Here is a 19,287-nt window from a genome sequence, read left to right as displayed (position 1 = left end):
CGACGTGCCTGCGGGCTCCTCGCGGGCTTGGATACACGGTCTAACAGAACTTACTTGAGTATCAGCTGTATATTCAACTGCGGCGACAGCGTGTTGAGGGCCAGGTACTGCCTGTTGAGACACATGTTGGAGAACAGGTCGAGCTGGTGGCGATAGTAGTCCAAGATGGCGGCCGACGTGCCTGCGGGCTCCTCGCGGGCAAATACACGGTCTAACAGAACTTACTTGAGTATCAGCTGTATATTCAACTGCGGCGACAGCGTGTTGAGGGCCAGGTACTGCCTGTTGAGACACATGTTGGAGAACAGGTCGAGCTGGTGGCGATAGTAGTCCAAGATGGCGGCCGACGTGCCTGCGGGCTCCTCGCGGGCTTGGATACACAGTCTAACAGAACTTACTTGAGTATCAGCTGTATATTCAACTGCGGCGACAGCGTGTTGAGGGCCAGGTACTGCCTGTTGAGACACATGTTGGAGAACAGGTCGAGCTGGTGGCGATAGTAGTCCAAGATGGCGGCCGACGTGCCTGCGGGCTCCTCGCGGGCTTGGATACACGGTCTAACAGAACTTACTTGAGTATCAGCTGTATATTCAACTGCGGCGACAGCGTGTTGAGGGCCAGGTACTGCCTGTTGAGACACATGTTGGAGAACAGGTCGAGCTGGTGGCGATAGTAGTCCAAGATGGCGGCCGACGTGCCTGCGGGCTCCTCGCGGGCTTGGATACACAGTCTAACAGAACTTACTTGAGTATCAGCTGTATATTCAACTGCGGCGACAGCGTGTTGAGGGCCAGGTACTGCCTGTTGAGACACATGTTGGAGAACAGGTCGAGCTGGTGGCGATAGTAGTCCAAGATGGCGGCCGACGTGCCTGCGGGCTCCTCGCGGGCTTCGGCCGCTAGCTCCGTTAGTAAACGGGAATCCTGCGGAACGAAATAGTCAATTTAATCATGAAAATACTTAGTTGGTTTATTATTGGGCCGCTGAAACACTTGCATTTGATATATTGAGTAACCTGATATTTAAACGACGAAATAATCAGTTAACGTAAGGTTATGGCGTATAGTGACCTACTCACAAAACTTCTTTTAGTGCTAACGTTCCCTTTTACAATTTCGCCTGCAACCAATCGCAGCAATGTGTTTTGGTTTTATGTTCATGGTTAAGGCATTTTTATAGATATTCCATTGTATTGTACCTTCTTGTTGTTCCACAACAATATGACTTCGTCTTCGACAGTGTACTGTTTGATTTCCTCGTCAGTCTTTGGGGAGCCGCTGCTTTTTTCGTATTTTGTCGAGACGACCCTGAAACATATTGACATTTTAAAATACTTAAAAAAACCGACCAAGTACAAGTCTGATTCCGAAGGAATTCGTAGTCCGTAGTCCTCAATATTCCAATAAACTAAGATAGCTAATTGGCTATGCATGTAGCTTGGAGAACGCAGAGCCAGATAGGTTATCTAGTGTTAACGCATTCACTGCCAACGTTTTCGTAGCGCTGCGAACATAGGCGATCCCAGCGTTTTTCCGCTTTGTAGAGGAATGACTACGAACAGAGAACCCTCCGAGCGGGTTCTCGGCACTCAATGTGTTAAGCGCGAGAACGTATGAATGCAGCCAAAGTAACCCCCAACAAAATCGATGATCAGGATAAAATTGCAGGGACCGTTGTATGAGGACGCATGACCAGTCGTTGACTCAGTGGCGTGCACAGAGATTTGAGACTGGGTAGGCAAAATTATATCAGAAAACCGGGCTAGTGCGAGTCGGACTCGCGCACGAAGGGTTCCGTACCATAATGCAAAAAAAGGCAAAAAAAAAAACGGTCACCCATCCAAGTACTGACCCCGCCCGACGTTGCTTAACTTCGGTCAAAAATCACGTTTGTTGTATGGGAGCCCCACTTAAATCTTTATTTTATTCTGTTTTTAGTGTTTGTTGTTATATCGGCAACAGAAATACATCTGTGAAAATTTCAACTATCACGGTTCGTGAGATACAGTCTGATGACAGACGGACGGACGGACGGACGGACAGCAGAGTCTTAGTAATAGAGTCCCGTTTTACCCTTTGGGTACGGAACCCCAAAAAAATTGCGTGATGGTTTTCATTTTGTTGTCAAGTCTTTTCAATTACTTCTTTTTTTTGGCTAAACGAAAGCTTTGAAAACGCATCATTTTTAATAGTTTGCACACACACACACCCACCACAACTTTCACAGTTAAAATTATCCATTTTTCACTAATCGCACTTTATAATTTCCGGCAACTGTTAACTGTTATCTCATAAACTCACCAAAACAAACAAACAATGGCGACCTAATAAAAAATGTAAATAAACTTAACCAAATACTGTAAACGAATAAAAAAATAGTCTCGTATTTGCACTAAATTACCATAGCAAATGCTGCTTTTTAAAATAGTCACGTAAACATCGGAACTATTCGGAAACTTTCGGGCGTCATTCGTTTAGGTTTTGTACGAAAGACACTGCCTATTGCGTCTAAATGTGTGCGTTACTTGTATAATTGTGTGCTCGTACTTATAGGAAGGCCCACTACACTGTAACCGCGTAACGACGACTCACGGAGAGGCACACATAGAAAGATTTAGACGGAAATGTTTTCTGTCTTTGCCGTGCAAGGCACGTAGCGGCGCTAGTAGTGTAGTAAATAAAGGTAGTGGACCCCGCAGTAATTCCTCAGCCAGAAAAAACTTTACAGTATGATAAAGTATCAATAAATAAAAAGTATTGTATAAATATCCAAGGAATAGTATTTAAGTAAATACCTAAAGTCTTAAATCGTTAATATCTTTTTACGGAAAAATGCTCCGTTCAAACTTTCGTCTCCACCGGAAATATTCATGTAACGTATTGCAACAATATATGACATAACAATAAAAAAAATCCCAGCAGAAATAGCAATAACTTATTTGGTAAAAAAATTTCGGACGGAGGAATTACTCGGTTAAATAAATAAACAGCTTTGTATGTTTACGTATAAATACCTAACTTAGGAGTGTTTTTAGGGTTCCGTACCTCAAAACGAAAAAAAAAGAACCCTTATAGGATCACTCGTGGGTCTGTCTGTCTGTTTGTCACAGCCTATTTTCTCGGAAACTACTGGACCAATTAAGTTGAAATTTGGTACACATATGTAAATTAGTAACCCAAAGATGGACATATTTTTTGTATAATTTAGAAATACATAGGTTCGAAGTTATTTAAGAAAATACAAATAGCCAAAAAGTGACCATTCCCCCTGTATCTCCGAAACTACTGGGTCTAAAATTTTGAAAAAAATACACAAAATAGTTCTTTACCTATAGATGACAGGAAAACCTATTAGAAATGTGCAGTCAAGCGTGAGTCGGAATTATGTACGGAACCCTAGAAACGCGAGTCAGACTCGCACTTGGCCGGTTTTTTTTTGGATATTTATAATGTTAGTTTCGGCTCATACTATACAATAACCAAGCAAAATTTCATCGACTGAGGAATTAATGCATGGGTCTCCATACAACAACTTGCTTCGTTTACTACACTATAGTGTCGCGTGGTGTAAACTTCGTCGCGTAGAATTATAGATGATGACTTGATGACAAAGCTTAACCGGTAGATGGAGCGCTTATTAATTTTTAGAATGTTTTAAGTTATATCGATTACTGATAGTACGATCAAGTATAAATTAAATTAAGTAGTTTAAGAGGATAGACATCGGAATTATAGTAGGGTAGGCAGTGCCTTTTTGCCTTTATGAAGTGCACGCCACTGGTCGTTGTGAGCCGAGGGGATGCCTATCTATGTGGTCGTATATCGGCTAATATGATGGACAAACCTCGTCTCGATGAGTATGTCGGAGTTGTTGGCACAGAGTACGCTCTTGCAGATAAGTTCTTGTGTGACGGCGATAGCCTTCTTGTTGGAGATGCACAGGTCGCTTAGATAGTCCAGGAATCGGGACTGCCACGTCTTCATGTTCTTGCGGACGAGGCCTGAAAGATGCAATAGCTTACTACACACGAAAATGTATTCGAACTGTACTGCTCCTATATGGACGAACATTAGTTAAAAAGCTTGATCGCCAAGCTTGACGCAGAAGGCGCTGCAGTAACATAACCTCCAATTTCTAATTAAATATGGAGTAACAAACATAAAAAAAAACAAGCAACCGATTTGATAACCTCCTCCTTTTGAGATTTGGAAGTCGGCTAAAAAGTACAAATTTCTCGTTTATGGAGTTCAGACATCGAATTTTAACCCAAAAACATCTAATTTTCTGGCTTGATTGCTTATCCTTGTTGCAAATATAACATTTCGTAATGTTTGTTCAACTATAAACATGTTTTACTTATTTCTTTATTTTATCCTTGTTGCAAATTAATATAACTAAAAACACCACAAATTCCACAAACACGTAAATAATCCGGGGAGAAGAACTACAGAAAACATTACCTTTGGTACCAATTATTCAAATTGTTCACTGGCAGTTTTAACCACATTAAAAAGATAATTAGTGTATCGTAACTCACCTACAAAGGTCTCGATTTCCGAAGCCGTAATGTGCTTTTCAAGTAATTTCCGGTTGTTATGTAGTAATGCAGTGATGGTATCTTCGGCTAATATGTCGTAGCCTATCTGCTTCTGCATGAACCCGAAATGCTTCGCTATGTATTCCTGTAAAAGATACCATATTAGATAAATGTTCAATAACAGATTATTAATAAAATTTTAATGGATTTTTTAACAAAGATGACATATCTGGATATGGTCGTATAAGACAAAATTGTGACCTCATGAGTGGCCGGTTTCCGTTTTTTTTTTCACAGAAAAAATCTGGATGGCAGTGAACATTCGGCGACCAATGATTAATATACGGGTCTCTATTGTTTCCCATAAAGATTTAAGTCATAATGTATTGTTTGTCCACATTTTCGTTAGTTAATTTGGTTTTTCTCAGAAACGCGTAACTTTTCAGGATTGCCATAAAACAAACCTAACCTAACCTACGAAACCCCTGAAAAGTTAACGGTTTCAGAATTATGACTAATGATAATGTGACAATCAACTTTCAATAATTATGTCAATCAAAGGGACCCCTCAATATACGTTTTTTTATCCACGCGAGATTACACACACACACATACATTTCTAGCGTCTATACGCCAAAATACCTGGTTCTTCCGATAGTCCTGTTGACTGAGCCGCAGTATTCGGTAGCAGAGCCTGAAGATGTATTTATATGCAGCGTAGCGAGCGTCACAGAGCTCCTCGGTCTTGAGGAACGCTTCGCCCTCCGGTGATTACACACACACATGCATACATTTCTAGTGTCTATACGCCAAAATACCTGGTTCTTCCGATAGTCCTGTTGACTGAGACGCAGTATCCGGTAGCAGAGCCTGAAGATGTATTTGTATGCAGCGTAGCGAGCGTCACAGAGCTCCTCGATCTTGAGGAACGCTTCGCCCTCCGGTGACTCTTGAAATGGACCCTTGAACAAATAATTAATATTTCATATGAGCAGACGTAGCCACAACCGAACGGGGTACCTAACTGAAATTGCTTTATGAATAGACCTTTTCGTCTATTGCAGACGATTTATGGTGTAACACCAGAGAAACACCGTTTTTGGTGGCTGAATAAACCGATGCGAGACCGACATGGTCTACCAGAAGCCTGACAAGAGAAGTTTGCGGAAACCGGTACTGAGACACCTTGTCGTCGATTTTGCCTCTTGTCAGCGAATGCGGCGAACCAGGTCTCATCACAAAACTTGCGACCATCCACAACTCGTTTGCGCCATTCCGTCCGCTGTTCTGCGAGCCTCTCCCAGTCTCGGTGCTGCTGATACAACTTCTATAAAATCAAGCAGAAATGGTGCAAGTAATTCAAGCAGGTAAAGGCGCCAGCTACTTGGGTTATTTGCTACTATATTATGTTCCTACGACTGTATGATGCCATTACCTGCAGTATCCTGAACAGTTGTCTCAGGATATATTGTTCTCGCAGTAACTTCTGGCGGTCTCTGTTCGGGTTCTCAACTATCAGCTCCAGGGCTTCGGACTTGTTTGGTTCATTTTCAAAGCCGGCTATGAAGTAAACTATGTCTTGGAGGAGGCAGGTCAGGGCTCTGAAAAGGATTTAACGTTAGAATCAGGATCCATCTTTAATCAGTACAAATAGCAATTTCTCTAGAATGTATAATGAAGAAACAGTGAACATAGATAGTGACGGCCAAAGTGATTTGGTGTCATAGAAATAAGGATCTATTCTAATATGTATATGTATTTGGTCACTTTGGCCGTAACTATAGTTTGTCAAAGGACTGTCTCATTTCAATCATAGACAGAGAGAATCATACTATCTTTGTATTACACTAGTTCTAGCACCCAAAAAAAAGGATGAGTATAGTTTTCCTGGTTCTTCCTGACTGACAAATTGGTTTGACCAACTATATCTATTTGATGCTATAGTACAAGTTATAATTTTTATATAAATTCTTTCCTATGCGTAATTGATTTAGCGTTAGTTTCATTTGTCTGCAAATCCAACAAATACGACCTATAAAGAAAGATTATAATCACCGCTTATATCGCAGACTATTTAATTCAAGAAGATCAACTGTCCACAAATAGATACAGACAACGAAACGTGTGACCTTTAACGAGTGGAGAGATGCTTCGTTCATGTCCACTTTCAACGGTCCTCGAGTTATGTTTTGAATGATCTTTGCCCTACAGTCACGATCCACTCGATCATTGACACAGTAGTGATCTAGACATACGGCAGTGTATCAGCCAAGTTCGCTAAGCAAAAAGGCAAGATTTCGGACCGCTTTTGACTAATCACTTGGCTATATAGGTATATGAACGTATGCTTTTGCCATTATTATTAACAGCCACACGTACCTAACCGTCGCCATTCAGTCGTAGTTAGATCTTATTGAAAACGACTAGCCGAAATGATATGCAACTTGGCATGGACATTCAAGTAACATAATATCTAGAAAATAGAGCAAGTGGACGTTTTACATACAGAACTTCTACACGCTATATTTTAAAGTAACCCTGTATAACATATTTAATTACACAAACGGGTCTACTGCGGTATAATTTCATTGTTTTTACCTTAAATTCCGACGTTTCAGCTGAGTTGCACCAGCTCTGGTCACGGAAAGACAGACCTGAGCTCAGCTGAGAGCTGGTGCAACTCAGCTGAAACGTCGGAATTTAAGGTAAAAACAATGAAATTATACCGCAGTAGACCCGTTTGTGTAATTAAATATGTGTCAAAACGCGAGATTTTAAAGTGTTATAACCCTGTATAACTTACTTCCTCTCGTTGTGTTCTATATTTCCGTTCTGCAGCTTGCCAGACAGCGCAGAAAGCACTTTGCAGGCGTCATTCGCGAAGTCAAGGTCTCGAACTTCGCTCGGTGAGACAGATATCAGTGCAAACGCTTCTTTGTCTTCTTTCACCACTGAACACCCCACCTGAGCAAACATAGGGTTAAAATGGTTAATTTTACTAGTGACCTATCCCTCAATGGGGTTAGCAGCTGTCGAAAGTTGGCATAGATGGCGCCATCATAGCTTGCCCCTTTCTCTAGTTTTGTTCCGTGACATTTGACTTAAAGGGCTGGCATCCAGGCTATAATATAAAAAAAAAACAACGGGTTGCACTCCGGGAGTGCCGACAGAAGTGATAACTCAATGACTAGTGCAAAATATCTGCAGCACTATGTATTATTGACCCATCCTCTTTTCTATTGAAAAACTTTAGTTCCGAAATTGCTGGTCAGTGAGCTTGTTTAAAATTCGAAATTCAAATTTGTTTATAATTCGAATAGAAATTGTAAAGTTACCTTGCAGACCTCGCATCTAAATATATTTGGTCATGATATTTTGAGTTTTATTCACCAGTTCTAGAGTTCACTTTTATTAGCGATTTCATCAAGATGTAGCTTTATTGAATTATATCTGAGTGATATAAAGTTAGAATGTAACTGTGAGATCCTCGTATTTCAACCCGTACAAGATTAGAACCTTTTTCATGTAATGTCATTGAGTTTTTCTTTATTGATTTAAATGCCATCTAAATGAGTGGCCATCTAAACGTTACGGTCACGTGATCGCCTTACGCTGTCTCGAGTTTATCATTTTTTCCTCACCTCAAAAAGTGCCCAGCGCCGCTAAAGAAGTTTTCATTTAAAAAAAAAACAGAATTTGACACAATTTTAGGGATAGGGAGGGACAGGGCAAGCTATGGTGGCGCCATCTGTAAAATACTTCGACCGGCCAACCCCATTGCATTGTTCTATTAGCGAGGCGAAGGATGATTATCTAGAAACGAGTAAAGGTGATCTAGTCTTGGAAAGCTCATAGAAGATTTACTAGGCAGAAATCAATCAACGCAATGTTTTTTATGAACATGAGTTTAGTACTCAAGTTAAGTTTCGAGAAAAAAGTTGAGCGCTATTCTACAAATATAATGTTGGCAGGCGGAAATATATAAACGGTACCTTACCTTAGACATAACAGGTTTTTCTTCATCTTTATCAATAGGTATCGACGTGGAATGCACCCACGTATGCGTGCATAGATGTTGTAATCTAAAACAGACGAGAAATTAAATTAAATAATATAAAAATGAGAAATTACTACTTTTACCTAAAAATCTCTTCACGAAAACTATGAAGAGACGAATTTGACGAGGGAGTGTGCTCGTAACCGGAATATTTCGGAAATTGAATATCTTTTGGACAAGGGGGGACTTGCTCAGCGGTAGCAGGCGTGGCTCACTCCGCAATTTCGCCGCGTCGCTACAAGTACATGCGGCCCACACCAATTTTGGTGTCTAGCAGTAGTAGTTGCCGCGTATCGCAACGGAACGGACGCCTGCTCGCGCTTGCGTCACATCTGTCGTAAAAGACGCGTTTTCTTAGAGAGTGAACCTAGCCTTCTTCTGTACCTAGTGCTATTATTTATTCCGTGGCGGTAGGAAGATTTTCTGTGCTCATAAATAAATATTACAATATACATATGTTTATAATTACCTGACGTAGCTACTCTGCGGTACAGGTGCGTCGGAGTGAGTCATAGTGGTTGGGTCCAATTCGAAAAGTGTGGCTATTTCTGAGGAGTGTGCTACGGAGACTAGTTGGTAGGCGGGCTCCCCTGTATCTAGTGGTGCGTCTCTGTAACAAGAAGATAAATATAAAAGCACGGAAATATAATAGGAACCAAAACACATACGAGTACATTGTAATTTAGAATCATGAGGAAAAAAATATTACTCAAATGACGTCACTCGCTAGTTTCTATCTCTTTTATATCTAGGGTGACTCCCTTGAAATTAGCCATTAAAGGTCTTGGGTACATCTTGTCAACTCTCACATTTTGCCTAATGAGAGAGTGAGACGCAATGCACATTGTACAAAGAAATTGGACAGGTGGAATACTAAGCCTAGGTTGTACCAAAGATAATAGATTGTATAGAGAGATATGGTTTTAATATTAATATTTAACAGTTATCAATATGAATGTATGTCATATATGAATGACGATCATAATATAAATTCATGTAGATTAGTCTAGCATAATTTATAATGTAATTTAATATTATGAGAATAAATATCTAAATCTATCAGTGAAAGAATAAGGATCAAAGTCAAATGGCGTTCTAACAGTTTTAATCTTCTGTCGAAAGATGACAGTAAATTTACCGTGGCTACATAATTTACTCTGACTATCCGCCTCTCTTAGGTTGTACTTACGGTGGTCTAACGCACGCTTCGGCAGCTAAGTAGTGTCCGGTGGCGAGGTGTTTAAACCGGAATATTGAGTTCCAGTGTCCCGCGCCGCCGCGGCACGGGTCGTGTTGGACCACCTGCAAGGAAAACATTCGTAATGATGAAACATTTAAGTAATGTCCCTTTCTTTCCAATAAGTACAATATCCAATGGATCAAAAACCGCGCTTGAGCGACCATAGCATAGGTCTGAACTCTGAATAGTCAAAATATAAATAATCTGTTCGGTATCTCGAATCTTTATACATATCTCTGAATCAGGATTCAGCAACATATCTTCTTACAGTAACATCGCTTACGTACAAAAATGCTGCAATCGACATGTTTTGGAGCAAAATGAAGCTAGTAGAAATTCAAAATCGATCATCACTGCCCGTGCCCATATATATATAAATTTTAACTTAAATAAGAGACAGTAGGTATGTATACCAATTACCAAACTAACCTCAATCTACCATAATGCCTTGCTGCTAGTGGCCGCTGTCCGCTAGTCCTCGGGAACACGTGCTGCCTCTTCTGGCACTCGTCCATGGTGAGGAACTTGTCCTGTTCCACGTGGAAGACAGTTATATATTTACCTCTATCTCCCACAATGCCTTGCTGCTAGTGGCCGCTGTGGCGCTAGACCTCCCCGTGGTCCTCAGGAACACGTGCTGCCTCTTCTGGTACTCGTCCATGGTGAGGAACTTCTCCTGTTCAGCGTGGAAGACAGTAATATATTTACCTCTATCTCCCACAACGCCTTGCTGCTAGTGGCCGCTGTGGCGCTAGACCTCCCCGTGGTCCTCAGGAACACATGCTGCCTCTTCTGGTACTCGTCCATGGTGAGGAACTTCTCCTGTTCCGCGTGGAAGAGACGGACCACGTCGCCGCCTTTGAGGATCTCTTCTTGGTTCTCTTTGTGTTCGAGGAATAGGGTCACTTTCCAGGAGGTTGAGGAGTTTACTACGTTGACCTGAAATGTAAAACAATTTTTTTATCGAGTGATAAGTGTCTGGATCTGCTGACCGAGTGCCGGCGCCTAATGCCCATCATACTTATCTGTGGCAATCAAGCGTCGGCCTATAGATTTCTATGACCAATATCATCCCGGGCGATAACTCGTAACGTGATTAAGGGCGATGTCAAATGAACCCCCGTGGGCACCAGCTGTCGCTCCGTTGGTCGGTTGAGGAATGGTACCCAAAACCGTAAAAAAATTGTCATCGAATCTCGATAGAAACTTTCTCAGATAGTTTCGATGTATTAGTAAGTAGGCGAGTATAATAAATCGTTTCGAGCGAATAAAGTTGTGTTCAGTTGAATTGGTAGCTTGTCCCCTTAGCAACTTGTGCTGAGGACTGATAGAAACATCTACGGGGACCGACCATCTCTTGTGATTGAATAAGGTCTTACCTCCATACAGCCCGCGTTGTCAGGTAGCTCGTGGTTGGAAGACACGTGTAGGACTTGCTGCCCCGCGCTCACGGGGTTCATTATCACTTTGTCGCCTACCACCACGTTGTCACCTGAAAAACGAATAACTTTGAAGTGGTCTTACCGAAAATAGCGCATCTGTGTTTATAGTACCTGTGCCGGTCAGCAACATGTTATCAGCGCGTGACAGTAAGTCCATGGAAGTTAGCGCACGCGCTGATCTAGTAATGATAAATATGAAAATGGGTGCAGCCGAGAAAGCATTAAGGATGGTACAAAAATGTGGAGTAAACTACAACTTTTTCACAGAAATTTCACACCTTGTTCGCTATATTTTTGTCCAGCCCTAAGGACACTTTACTATCATCGACATCTCATTGAGATTCGTGTCCATTGCGATTTTCGCACCGCTCAGTGCGGCGCGAACTTACCTGATGGGGCACAGGCGCTATCGTCACCCATAGCCCTTACCAGTGAAAGTAGGTACTCACCCGTAGATCGTAACTTGTAGAAAGGCATCACGTAGAACCATGAGCCTTCGTTTCCGTTCGCGTCTAGATGGACACGCATCGCGTTTTTCTCGAGCAGCGCAGGCAGTCTTTTGTTTACCTGTGTAATAATAAATATAAACAAGAGAAATCCATCAACTAATACTACTGTTAACTTTAAAAAAAATGCATGTTAATACATGGTTTTGTAAATGAGTACCTATACTGTAACTAAACACGACATGATCAAATAAAAAAACCTTAAGGGCCGATTTAGACGGCGCGCGAACTCGCATGCGATTTTAGATACATTGCGGACTGTTGGTTAAGTCCAATTCAACCGACCGATTAAAACCCGGAATGTAATGAAACTCGCATGCGAGTTCTCGCATCGTCTAAATGAGCCCTAATTCTTTAATTTGACGGCAAAATTAATAACTATTATTGTATTTATGCGTCACTGCAAATATTTTAGAACACTCACACTCCGTACTCAGAACACGCCCAGGCTGCATGTACCTCTTGCTACTGGTGACGATCCTTGGAATGGATCGAAACATGTCGAGCAATACATAAGGCTAGTCTTAGCGGCAGCACTACGGTCCCCCCAAATAGTCTTACCTGCATTTCGTGAGTCATTTATTTTGAATATTTTTAGCAAAGAAATCAGAAAACTTGCGAGGCAAACGTACGGTGAGGTACTTGTTGGACTTGACGTGAAGTAGTTGCACCACGCTGCCGTACTGTACGACGGTGCCCAGCAACTTCTTGTTCTCCAACTCATTTTGCTTCTTCTCTATCTCTGCTGCGTGCTGCAAGGGAGACGCATTCATTAGAACCGATTACGAGCAGAAAGTCTTCCCGCAGGCCTAGCACAGGAGGGGCGCGACAGAATCTCGCCCGCGAGATAGATAGAGGTAAATAGATGCCCGTCTTTTTCTAACCCTATTAATTAAAGAGGGGCGGGTAGTCTATCTCGTGGGCGAGATACTGTCATGCCAATCATGTGCTAGCCCGGCTGCTGCGATCGTGACATTATGTACATTTCAGCTCGTTTGTGGTGCGCGTGCCGCGGCCGCTGCTAGAAGCAGTCGCGAGCACTAAGTTCTGGCATCCTGGCCGAAAGGATACGATATTTATAATATAAAATATATAATTACCGCGAGCTTCAGACCGCCCATGGAATATGCGATTAAAACTACCTATGTGATAATTCCGCCTACGAAAGGAAGTTTGATAAAGCTTTTTTGATACCTCTATGTGACAAATAATATTAATATTCGCTTTAAATTATAGAGATCAATATACTTTTATAGACATATTCATATTATTTGAAATAGGGCAAACGGGATTTAGATATTTTTTTTGATATATAGATAGATAGATAAAATCTTTATACAACCACAACTTATATGCTTTGTGACAATTGTGACACAAACAATAACAAGAGACAAAACGAAAGTTGACAAGAGACAAAAAAAGAAAAAGGCGACATACAATCATTTAATACTAATAGCGTAATAGCATTAATAATGATTTAATGATGTACATACAGGGTCATGTTTCGACCGTTAGCCATATTGTGCGAGGTGATTAGGTAGGCCATACTGAACAACTTTTTCTATGGGACCAACTCCGAAATCTTCACAAAAATTTTTTTGGCCGTTCATACATTTTGGTCGAGTGGACGTCGGCGTTTTCTATGGGAAGGCCAAATTTATTTTGGGATTTCGGGGTTGGTCCTATAGGAAAAGTTGTTCAGTATGACCTACCTAATCACCTCGCACAATAAGGCTAAAGGTCCAAAAATGACCCTGTATTTTACGGTGTGGTTGTTACTTATCGTTTCACTTTAACACCAGTAGGTACCTATAGCGATAATACTGCCCGTTCATCTATATTTAATTGATATATAATACCTATATTATCTGTACCTATTTGTTTTCTTGTATTGAGTTGTGCAATAGAGAAATATAGGCACTTAATCACCAAATTTTATCGAAATAGTACTTTCCCACCATATTGGATATGACCTCATAAAACATAACGTACAATACTATTCCCAAAGCACACATGTGTGAAAGCCGATTCCACATTCACGAAACGCATCACTGCATCATTCGTATTAATAAGCAAACCGTTACTAATTAACACCAACACAACCGCCCATTGATAACTCTTATCCCATTGGAATAAAGCTCACGAATGATCATTTAAATTGTATCGCCGATGGTATTATACTATCCACAAACCAAACTGACGTGCCCTGTTTATCAAAAGCTTGTAACTTGTCACTAACTTGTAATACAAGTGGAAGTCCCTTTCTAATAAAAGCTGTCAAAAAGGGACTTCCACTTGTATTACAAGTTACAAGCTTTTGATAAACGGGCCCCGGGTTGTAAAACTTCTCATTCACACTTGCATAGTCGTAGCACGAGTGAAAGAGATGGTAATGTGATCTCGGTAGTCATTTTGGTTTGCGGATAGTATAACAGCAACACTTTGAACTGACTTTGACCTTATGCAATTGCAATAAGGTATATTATTGTTTACTTAACAGTGATAATGATGGTACATTAATCCTGGACATTAACGTCTAAATGAATGAATGGAATCTTTAATATCAGGAATAAAGTCGTTATTCTTTATCTCCGTGATTTAAAGCTCAATTTAGCGTGACGTTTAAAGTTTGATTTAGTTCAGGCAAGAGATTTATTAAAGAGATTTTTTATAATGTCTGAAGGAGATGGTAAGTTAATTAATTTACCTGAAAGTGTCCACGGTATTTTCGAACGTAACGCATTGGGAATTAGGAATATAATTTGTGTGTAAACGAAATACACCGGGTGAAATGTCGAGTACACTGGACCCTTTTTTATGGGATTAAAGTAGGTATTATGTAGGTTGGTGTGAACATTATTATTATGACATCGTGTTAAAACTAGACATGTGTCGTTCGCGAGCGAGTGATTCAAATGAACTGTATCTTTTGATTGAACTAGCTCACTCTTCAACTCAGTACAGATTTGACTAGCTCATTTCGCTCAGTAACTCTTTTATATCGGTGTTACTTGCTCGCTCTTTCCCACTCATGATCGAATGAGCGGGCCCAGCCAAACGAGTGAGACGATGCGGAGTGACGGTTTCGGAGCGTTTCGGATGAATTCGGAGGGTGCCGGGAAAACATGGCGGGATCCGTACCGTGTGATTTGCTTTCTTCGTCGCACTTATGGCTGTGCGTATTATATAACCATCCCATTTACGCACTTTTATGTACAGAGTACTGTTGGATGTCGAGAGAGCAGACTACGGCTGTCGTTTGTTGACCAATTTTAGTTTAAGATTTAATTGACGGGCTTAGGTAGTGTAATTAATGTAATGATAGTCTAATATTTTTATGAAATGTACACTATATAGTATCAGATTTTCATCATAATTGCCAATCTAGATTAGAGGGGTTTATGTTTAATATGAGGTACGTTTAGGAGAAACTTTGTTTTTCCCTCGTTTTATTATTAACCTAAAAAATCTAGATTGACAGTCCTAAGCCTGTCCAAGTATGAAGGAAAATCTGCTTAATATGTATATTGTAGTAAATGTATGTATAGTATAGCTTATATAACACTAATAATGCATATTTTTTAACGATCAAGTGCGTAGGTAATACAAATCAAACCAAACAATTCAATCAATCTGATTGATTGACATCTCTCTCTACTCACTATTTAATCTACAGATCTACTGAGCGAAATGAGCTAAATGAGCTAAATGAGTGATATATATCACCGCGAGCGAAAGATATGAATCACTCTTTTCAACTCAGTGAACGATTATGCGCATCTCTAGTTAAAACATCCCATATTAAACATTTGTACTAATCACGTTTTGCATAGCCATTTCAGATTTCTCTTTTAGTAAAGGGGCCCACAGATTACCAGTTCACCGGACGATATCAGCTTATCAATTGTTCAGAACTGTCACTTGTTGCGATTAACTGACCTGATATCATCCGGCGAACTGGTAATCTGTGGGCCTCTTTACATATAACTGCAGGTAAATGTATTATTATTTATTACTCATAGATTCTCGAGGCAGAGGAAGACCCAAACGGAGATGGCGGGACGACCTCGATCTTAGAGCATTTAGTAGCTGGAGACGTCAACCCATGTCATTTTCTGTACGAAACAGTCTGCCGATTTTTGCGGGGGAGGGGACGTGAAATGTATTGCTATTTCTATATGATTTGTACGTAACGTACAAATAGCCATGTGAGTCCATACAAAAGTTAGCACAATTGTGCAAGTTTTTCGGCAGCTCTTAAGCTCTTAAAGGCGACTCCAGTCATTAAATTCTCTCTTCTTCTTCTTCTTCTTCTCAGCATATTTGCGTCCACTGCTGAACATATGCCTCTTTCATGGATTTCCATGTTGTTCTGTATGCGGCGGTTCTATGCCAGGTCGGCCCTGCCGTCTTTCTAATGTCGTCCGACCATCTGGCTCGTGGTTTTCCGTCCCTCCGGCTTCCCAGTCGAGGTCTCCAGAACAGTACTCGCTGGCCCCATCGGTCGTCATCCCCGCGGCAGATATGGCCGGCCCATTCCCACTTCAGTTGCGCAATTCTTTTGGCGATGTCGGTTCGTCCAATCTTCGTGATATTCTCGATGTGACAACTCGTGAGAATACTTTGTACACTTGGCTTAGGAGGGCAATAGGGCGGTAATTCTTAAGACTTGTCTTGGCGCCTTTCTTGTGAAATAATGTGACCATGCTATTCTGCCACTCTTCTGGTATTTCACCGGTGAACAGAGCTTCGTTAAAGATCCATCGCAGTTCTTTCAGTATCGGGCGTCCACCTGCTTTGAGCAGTTCTGTGGTAATGCCATCTTCTCCCGGAGCTTTGTATTGCTTAAGTTGTTTCATAGCCTGCTTAACTTCATAGGTACTAATATCTGGAATGTCTTCAGTGTAATGTTTTGTCAGAGTTGCACGTGAGCACTCTGTACCGCCCGTCAAGCAGTGTGTATTTTGTGACTCAGATAGTTTCCCATAGAATTTGGCTGCCACGTTTAATAGCCCTGGAGTATCCGTTACTATATGTCCATCTTCGTCTTCCAGTTTGTTAAGCTGGCTAGTGCCACTACTCGTGGCCCTCTGAAACACCTTTGGGCCTCGATGCTTTTCTATTAAGCGATGGATTCTTTGCGTGTTTCTTCTCCTGATATCCCGTCTTACTGCCTTGGATATTTGCCTGTTTAGGCTCCGGTGTTCCGGGGAGTTGTACTGCTCCGCAGACATATGTTCGCGCTGCTTGAGAAGCAAAAGCGTATCAGGGGACAGTTTGTCCTTATCTTTAGGCACCCGCCCGAATATCTCCTTGGCGCTGCTAGTGACGTTTGTAATAAATGTGCTGTACTTGTAGTCTAGGCTCTTTTCGAAGTAGTCAGCATCAGAACGAGCAAGAGTTAAGTTAAGCTCTCTTTCAAACTCTTCGTGAACTCCTATGGGGATTTGTAGGTTAGCCAGTGGTTTTGATACCAGTTGCCTCCTTTCCAGCTTGGTGTTGATGCATATCGTACTACGCACGTGGCGGTGATCACTCATCTTAAGTTTCTTGAGGACTGTAACATCTGTAACTACGCGTTTCTTGTCCGCACATATAAGGTCAATTTCATTCTTTGTTTCCCCGTCCGGGCTAGCCCACGTCCACTTCCTTTGTAGTTTTTTGCAAAAGAAAGTGTTCATGGCGAAGAATTTCCTCGACTCCAGGTAGTTAACTAGTATCTGCCCCCTGGCATTCCTGCTCCCAACTCCGAATGGGCCGATATAGGTTTCATCATCGCTCTTGGTCCCTAGCTTCGCGTTGAAGTTCCCCATTACGATGTTAAATTGCGCTTTTACGCCTTCTCGCAGCGCTTTGTCGACGTCGTCATAGAAGGTTTCGACTGCGGCACTATCGTGAGATCTAGTGGAGGCAGGAGCATAGACTTGGACTATCTTAATAGAGTATCGCGCATTTATTTTTATAATGGCGTAGGCTACACGTGGTGAGATCTTCCAGGTGAGACTTCCAAGTGCCGTTACGTTGTTGATTAGTTTCTTGTTTATTAAGAAGCCCACACTGCCTACTACTGAACTTGTAGACCCTGTATGGAAGAGCATATTTCCGGAATTCAGTTTTATGGTATCCTCCCCTTCACGCCTGACTTCGCTTAGCCCTATGACATCCCACTTTATGCCAGTCAGATCTTCTTCTAACTCTTCCAATTTCGCTTGCAATCTCAATTAAATTCTCTAAGACCTCGATACGTTCTGTATAGAGTGGTGGGAATTTGAATTGGACAGGACCAAATGGCGGCCATGGTCTAATAAAACATGGTCTTCCATTCCCAGAGTGACACGGGCCTACGTCACAATAACATTGCCACTTTATTTCAACATAACATGTTACATGGGTACATTATACCTATGGTTAATAAGTTAAAATATTTCTTTATAATTTTCATTTATATGTATTTTAGCTTAAATTTTACAATAACACGTCATTTTTAATTACTCGTTAGCAATATCTTCCGATTCACGAAAGAAATTTCAGACTTTCGGGTAATTCTGTTTATACTACTGGCAACACAGGATAGCGCTGTGCACATTTGACAATTTGGATCTAGATAACTAAATGCCCTGACCGTCATCCTTGTCGAACGCGTGTTAATTGTTATTTCCTTCTCGCTCAGTGTCAGCAGTCGCAGTGTTTTCCAAACTTTTCACGTCGTAAGCTTGGTAATTAATGTGTAACTGTGAATTAGTTTTTTAAACGTTTGTCTTGTATAGATAAATAAAGTTTAATTTAATACATTAGATTTGTTTTATTTTACTATGTTTCTACATGAATAACTTAAAATTAATGCCGTTAAAATTCTCCCACATTTCAAAGTTTGAGAACCTGTAAACAGCATGATGACGTAGGCGCGTGTCAGTTAGGTCATACGCGAATCTCGGAATGGAGTACCAGGCGGAGTATATTATCATACCATGATGGCGGCAAAGAGGGGAGGCCTTTGCCCAGCAGTGGGACACTCTAATAGGCTAGAAAAAGAAAGATTCACTGACAGTGGATGTGTTAAATCAAACTGTGATTTTAAAACCGAGATGCTGCTACCAAAGTAACAATGCACCAGCCTTTCTTCAGTCTCTTTGATCTAAAATTAACAAAAATAAAACAAACAGAAATAGGTGAAATATATTAGAGAGTTGAATGAAAGAAAGGTGATAGAATTGGGTTAATATATTTAATTCCGGACGGCAGTTTTGAAATAATGAATAATGAATGCCTTAGATCAATTCAGGTGGCCTGGTTTTGTCATTTAGATCAGACTGATGGAAAAAGTTATATTTTCATAATTCGTTTGTTTTTGTTGTGGTGGAAAACTGAGAGTAAGAAAAAATGCTTAGTTGATCTGTCGCTCCCTATTGAAATTTGCAATTGCATACGACGTTTGATTTTGATGTTATTATAATGTTGAGAAATCTTCCAGGGGTCTCCAAAATTTTTGATCCGAGAGTCACCTC

At 41.0% G+C, this 19,287-nt stretch overlaps 1 protein-coding gene across 1 annotated transcript in view; it reads right to left on the bottom strand.

Annotated features, from left to right (window-relative positions):
- LOC134801570 (inositol 1,4,5-trisphosphate receptor) overlaps positions 1–19,287 on the bottom strand; it is a 142,652-nt gene that overhangs the window by 82,227 nt on the left and 41,138 nt on the right. Inside the window, exons 5-18 of the mRNA XM_063774185.1 lie at positions 12,415–12,534; positions 11,726–11,843; positions 11,214–11,326; positions 10,543–10,773; positions 9,784–9,896; positions 9,064–9,204; positions 8,535–8,619; positions 7,341–7,501; positions 5,973–6,138; positions 5,356–5,499; positions 4,538–4,682; positions 3,844–4,000; positions 1,199–1,307; positions 745–923 (exon numbers count right to left, since the gene is read on the bottom strand). Coding sequence (XP_063630255.1) covers positions 745–923; positions 1,199–1,307; positions 3,844–4,000; positions 4,538–4,682; positions 5,356–5,499; positions 5,973–6,138; positions 7,341–7,501; positions 8,535–8,619; positions 9,064–9,204; positions 9,784–9,896; positions 10,543–10,773; positions 11,214–11,326; positions 11,726–11,843; positions 12,415–12,534 — 1,982 coding nt within the window. The remainder of the gene's footprint in view (positions 1–744; positions 924–1,198; positions 1,308–3,843; positions 4,001–4,537; positions 4,683–5,355; positions 5,500–5,972; positions 6,139–7,340; positions 7,502–8,534; positions 8,620–9,063; positions 9,205–9,783; positions 9,897–10,542; positions 10,774–11,213; positions 11,327–11,725; positions 11,844–12,414; positions 12,535–19,287) is intronic.

The sequence above is a fragment of the Cydia splendana genome, chromosome 22 (genome assembly GCF_910591565.1).
Source record: "Cydia splendana chromosome 22, ilCydSple1.2, whole genome shotgun sequence".
Lineage (NCBI taxonomy): Eukaryota > Metazoa > Arthropoda > Insecta > Lepidoptera > Tortricidae > Cydia > Cydia splendana.
This window is presented reverse-complemented; position numbering and strand designations above follow the sequence as displayed.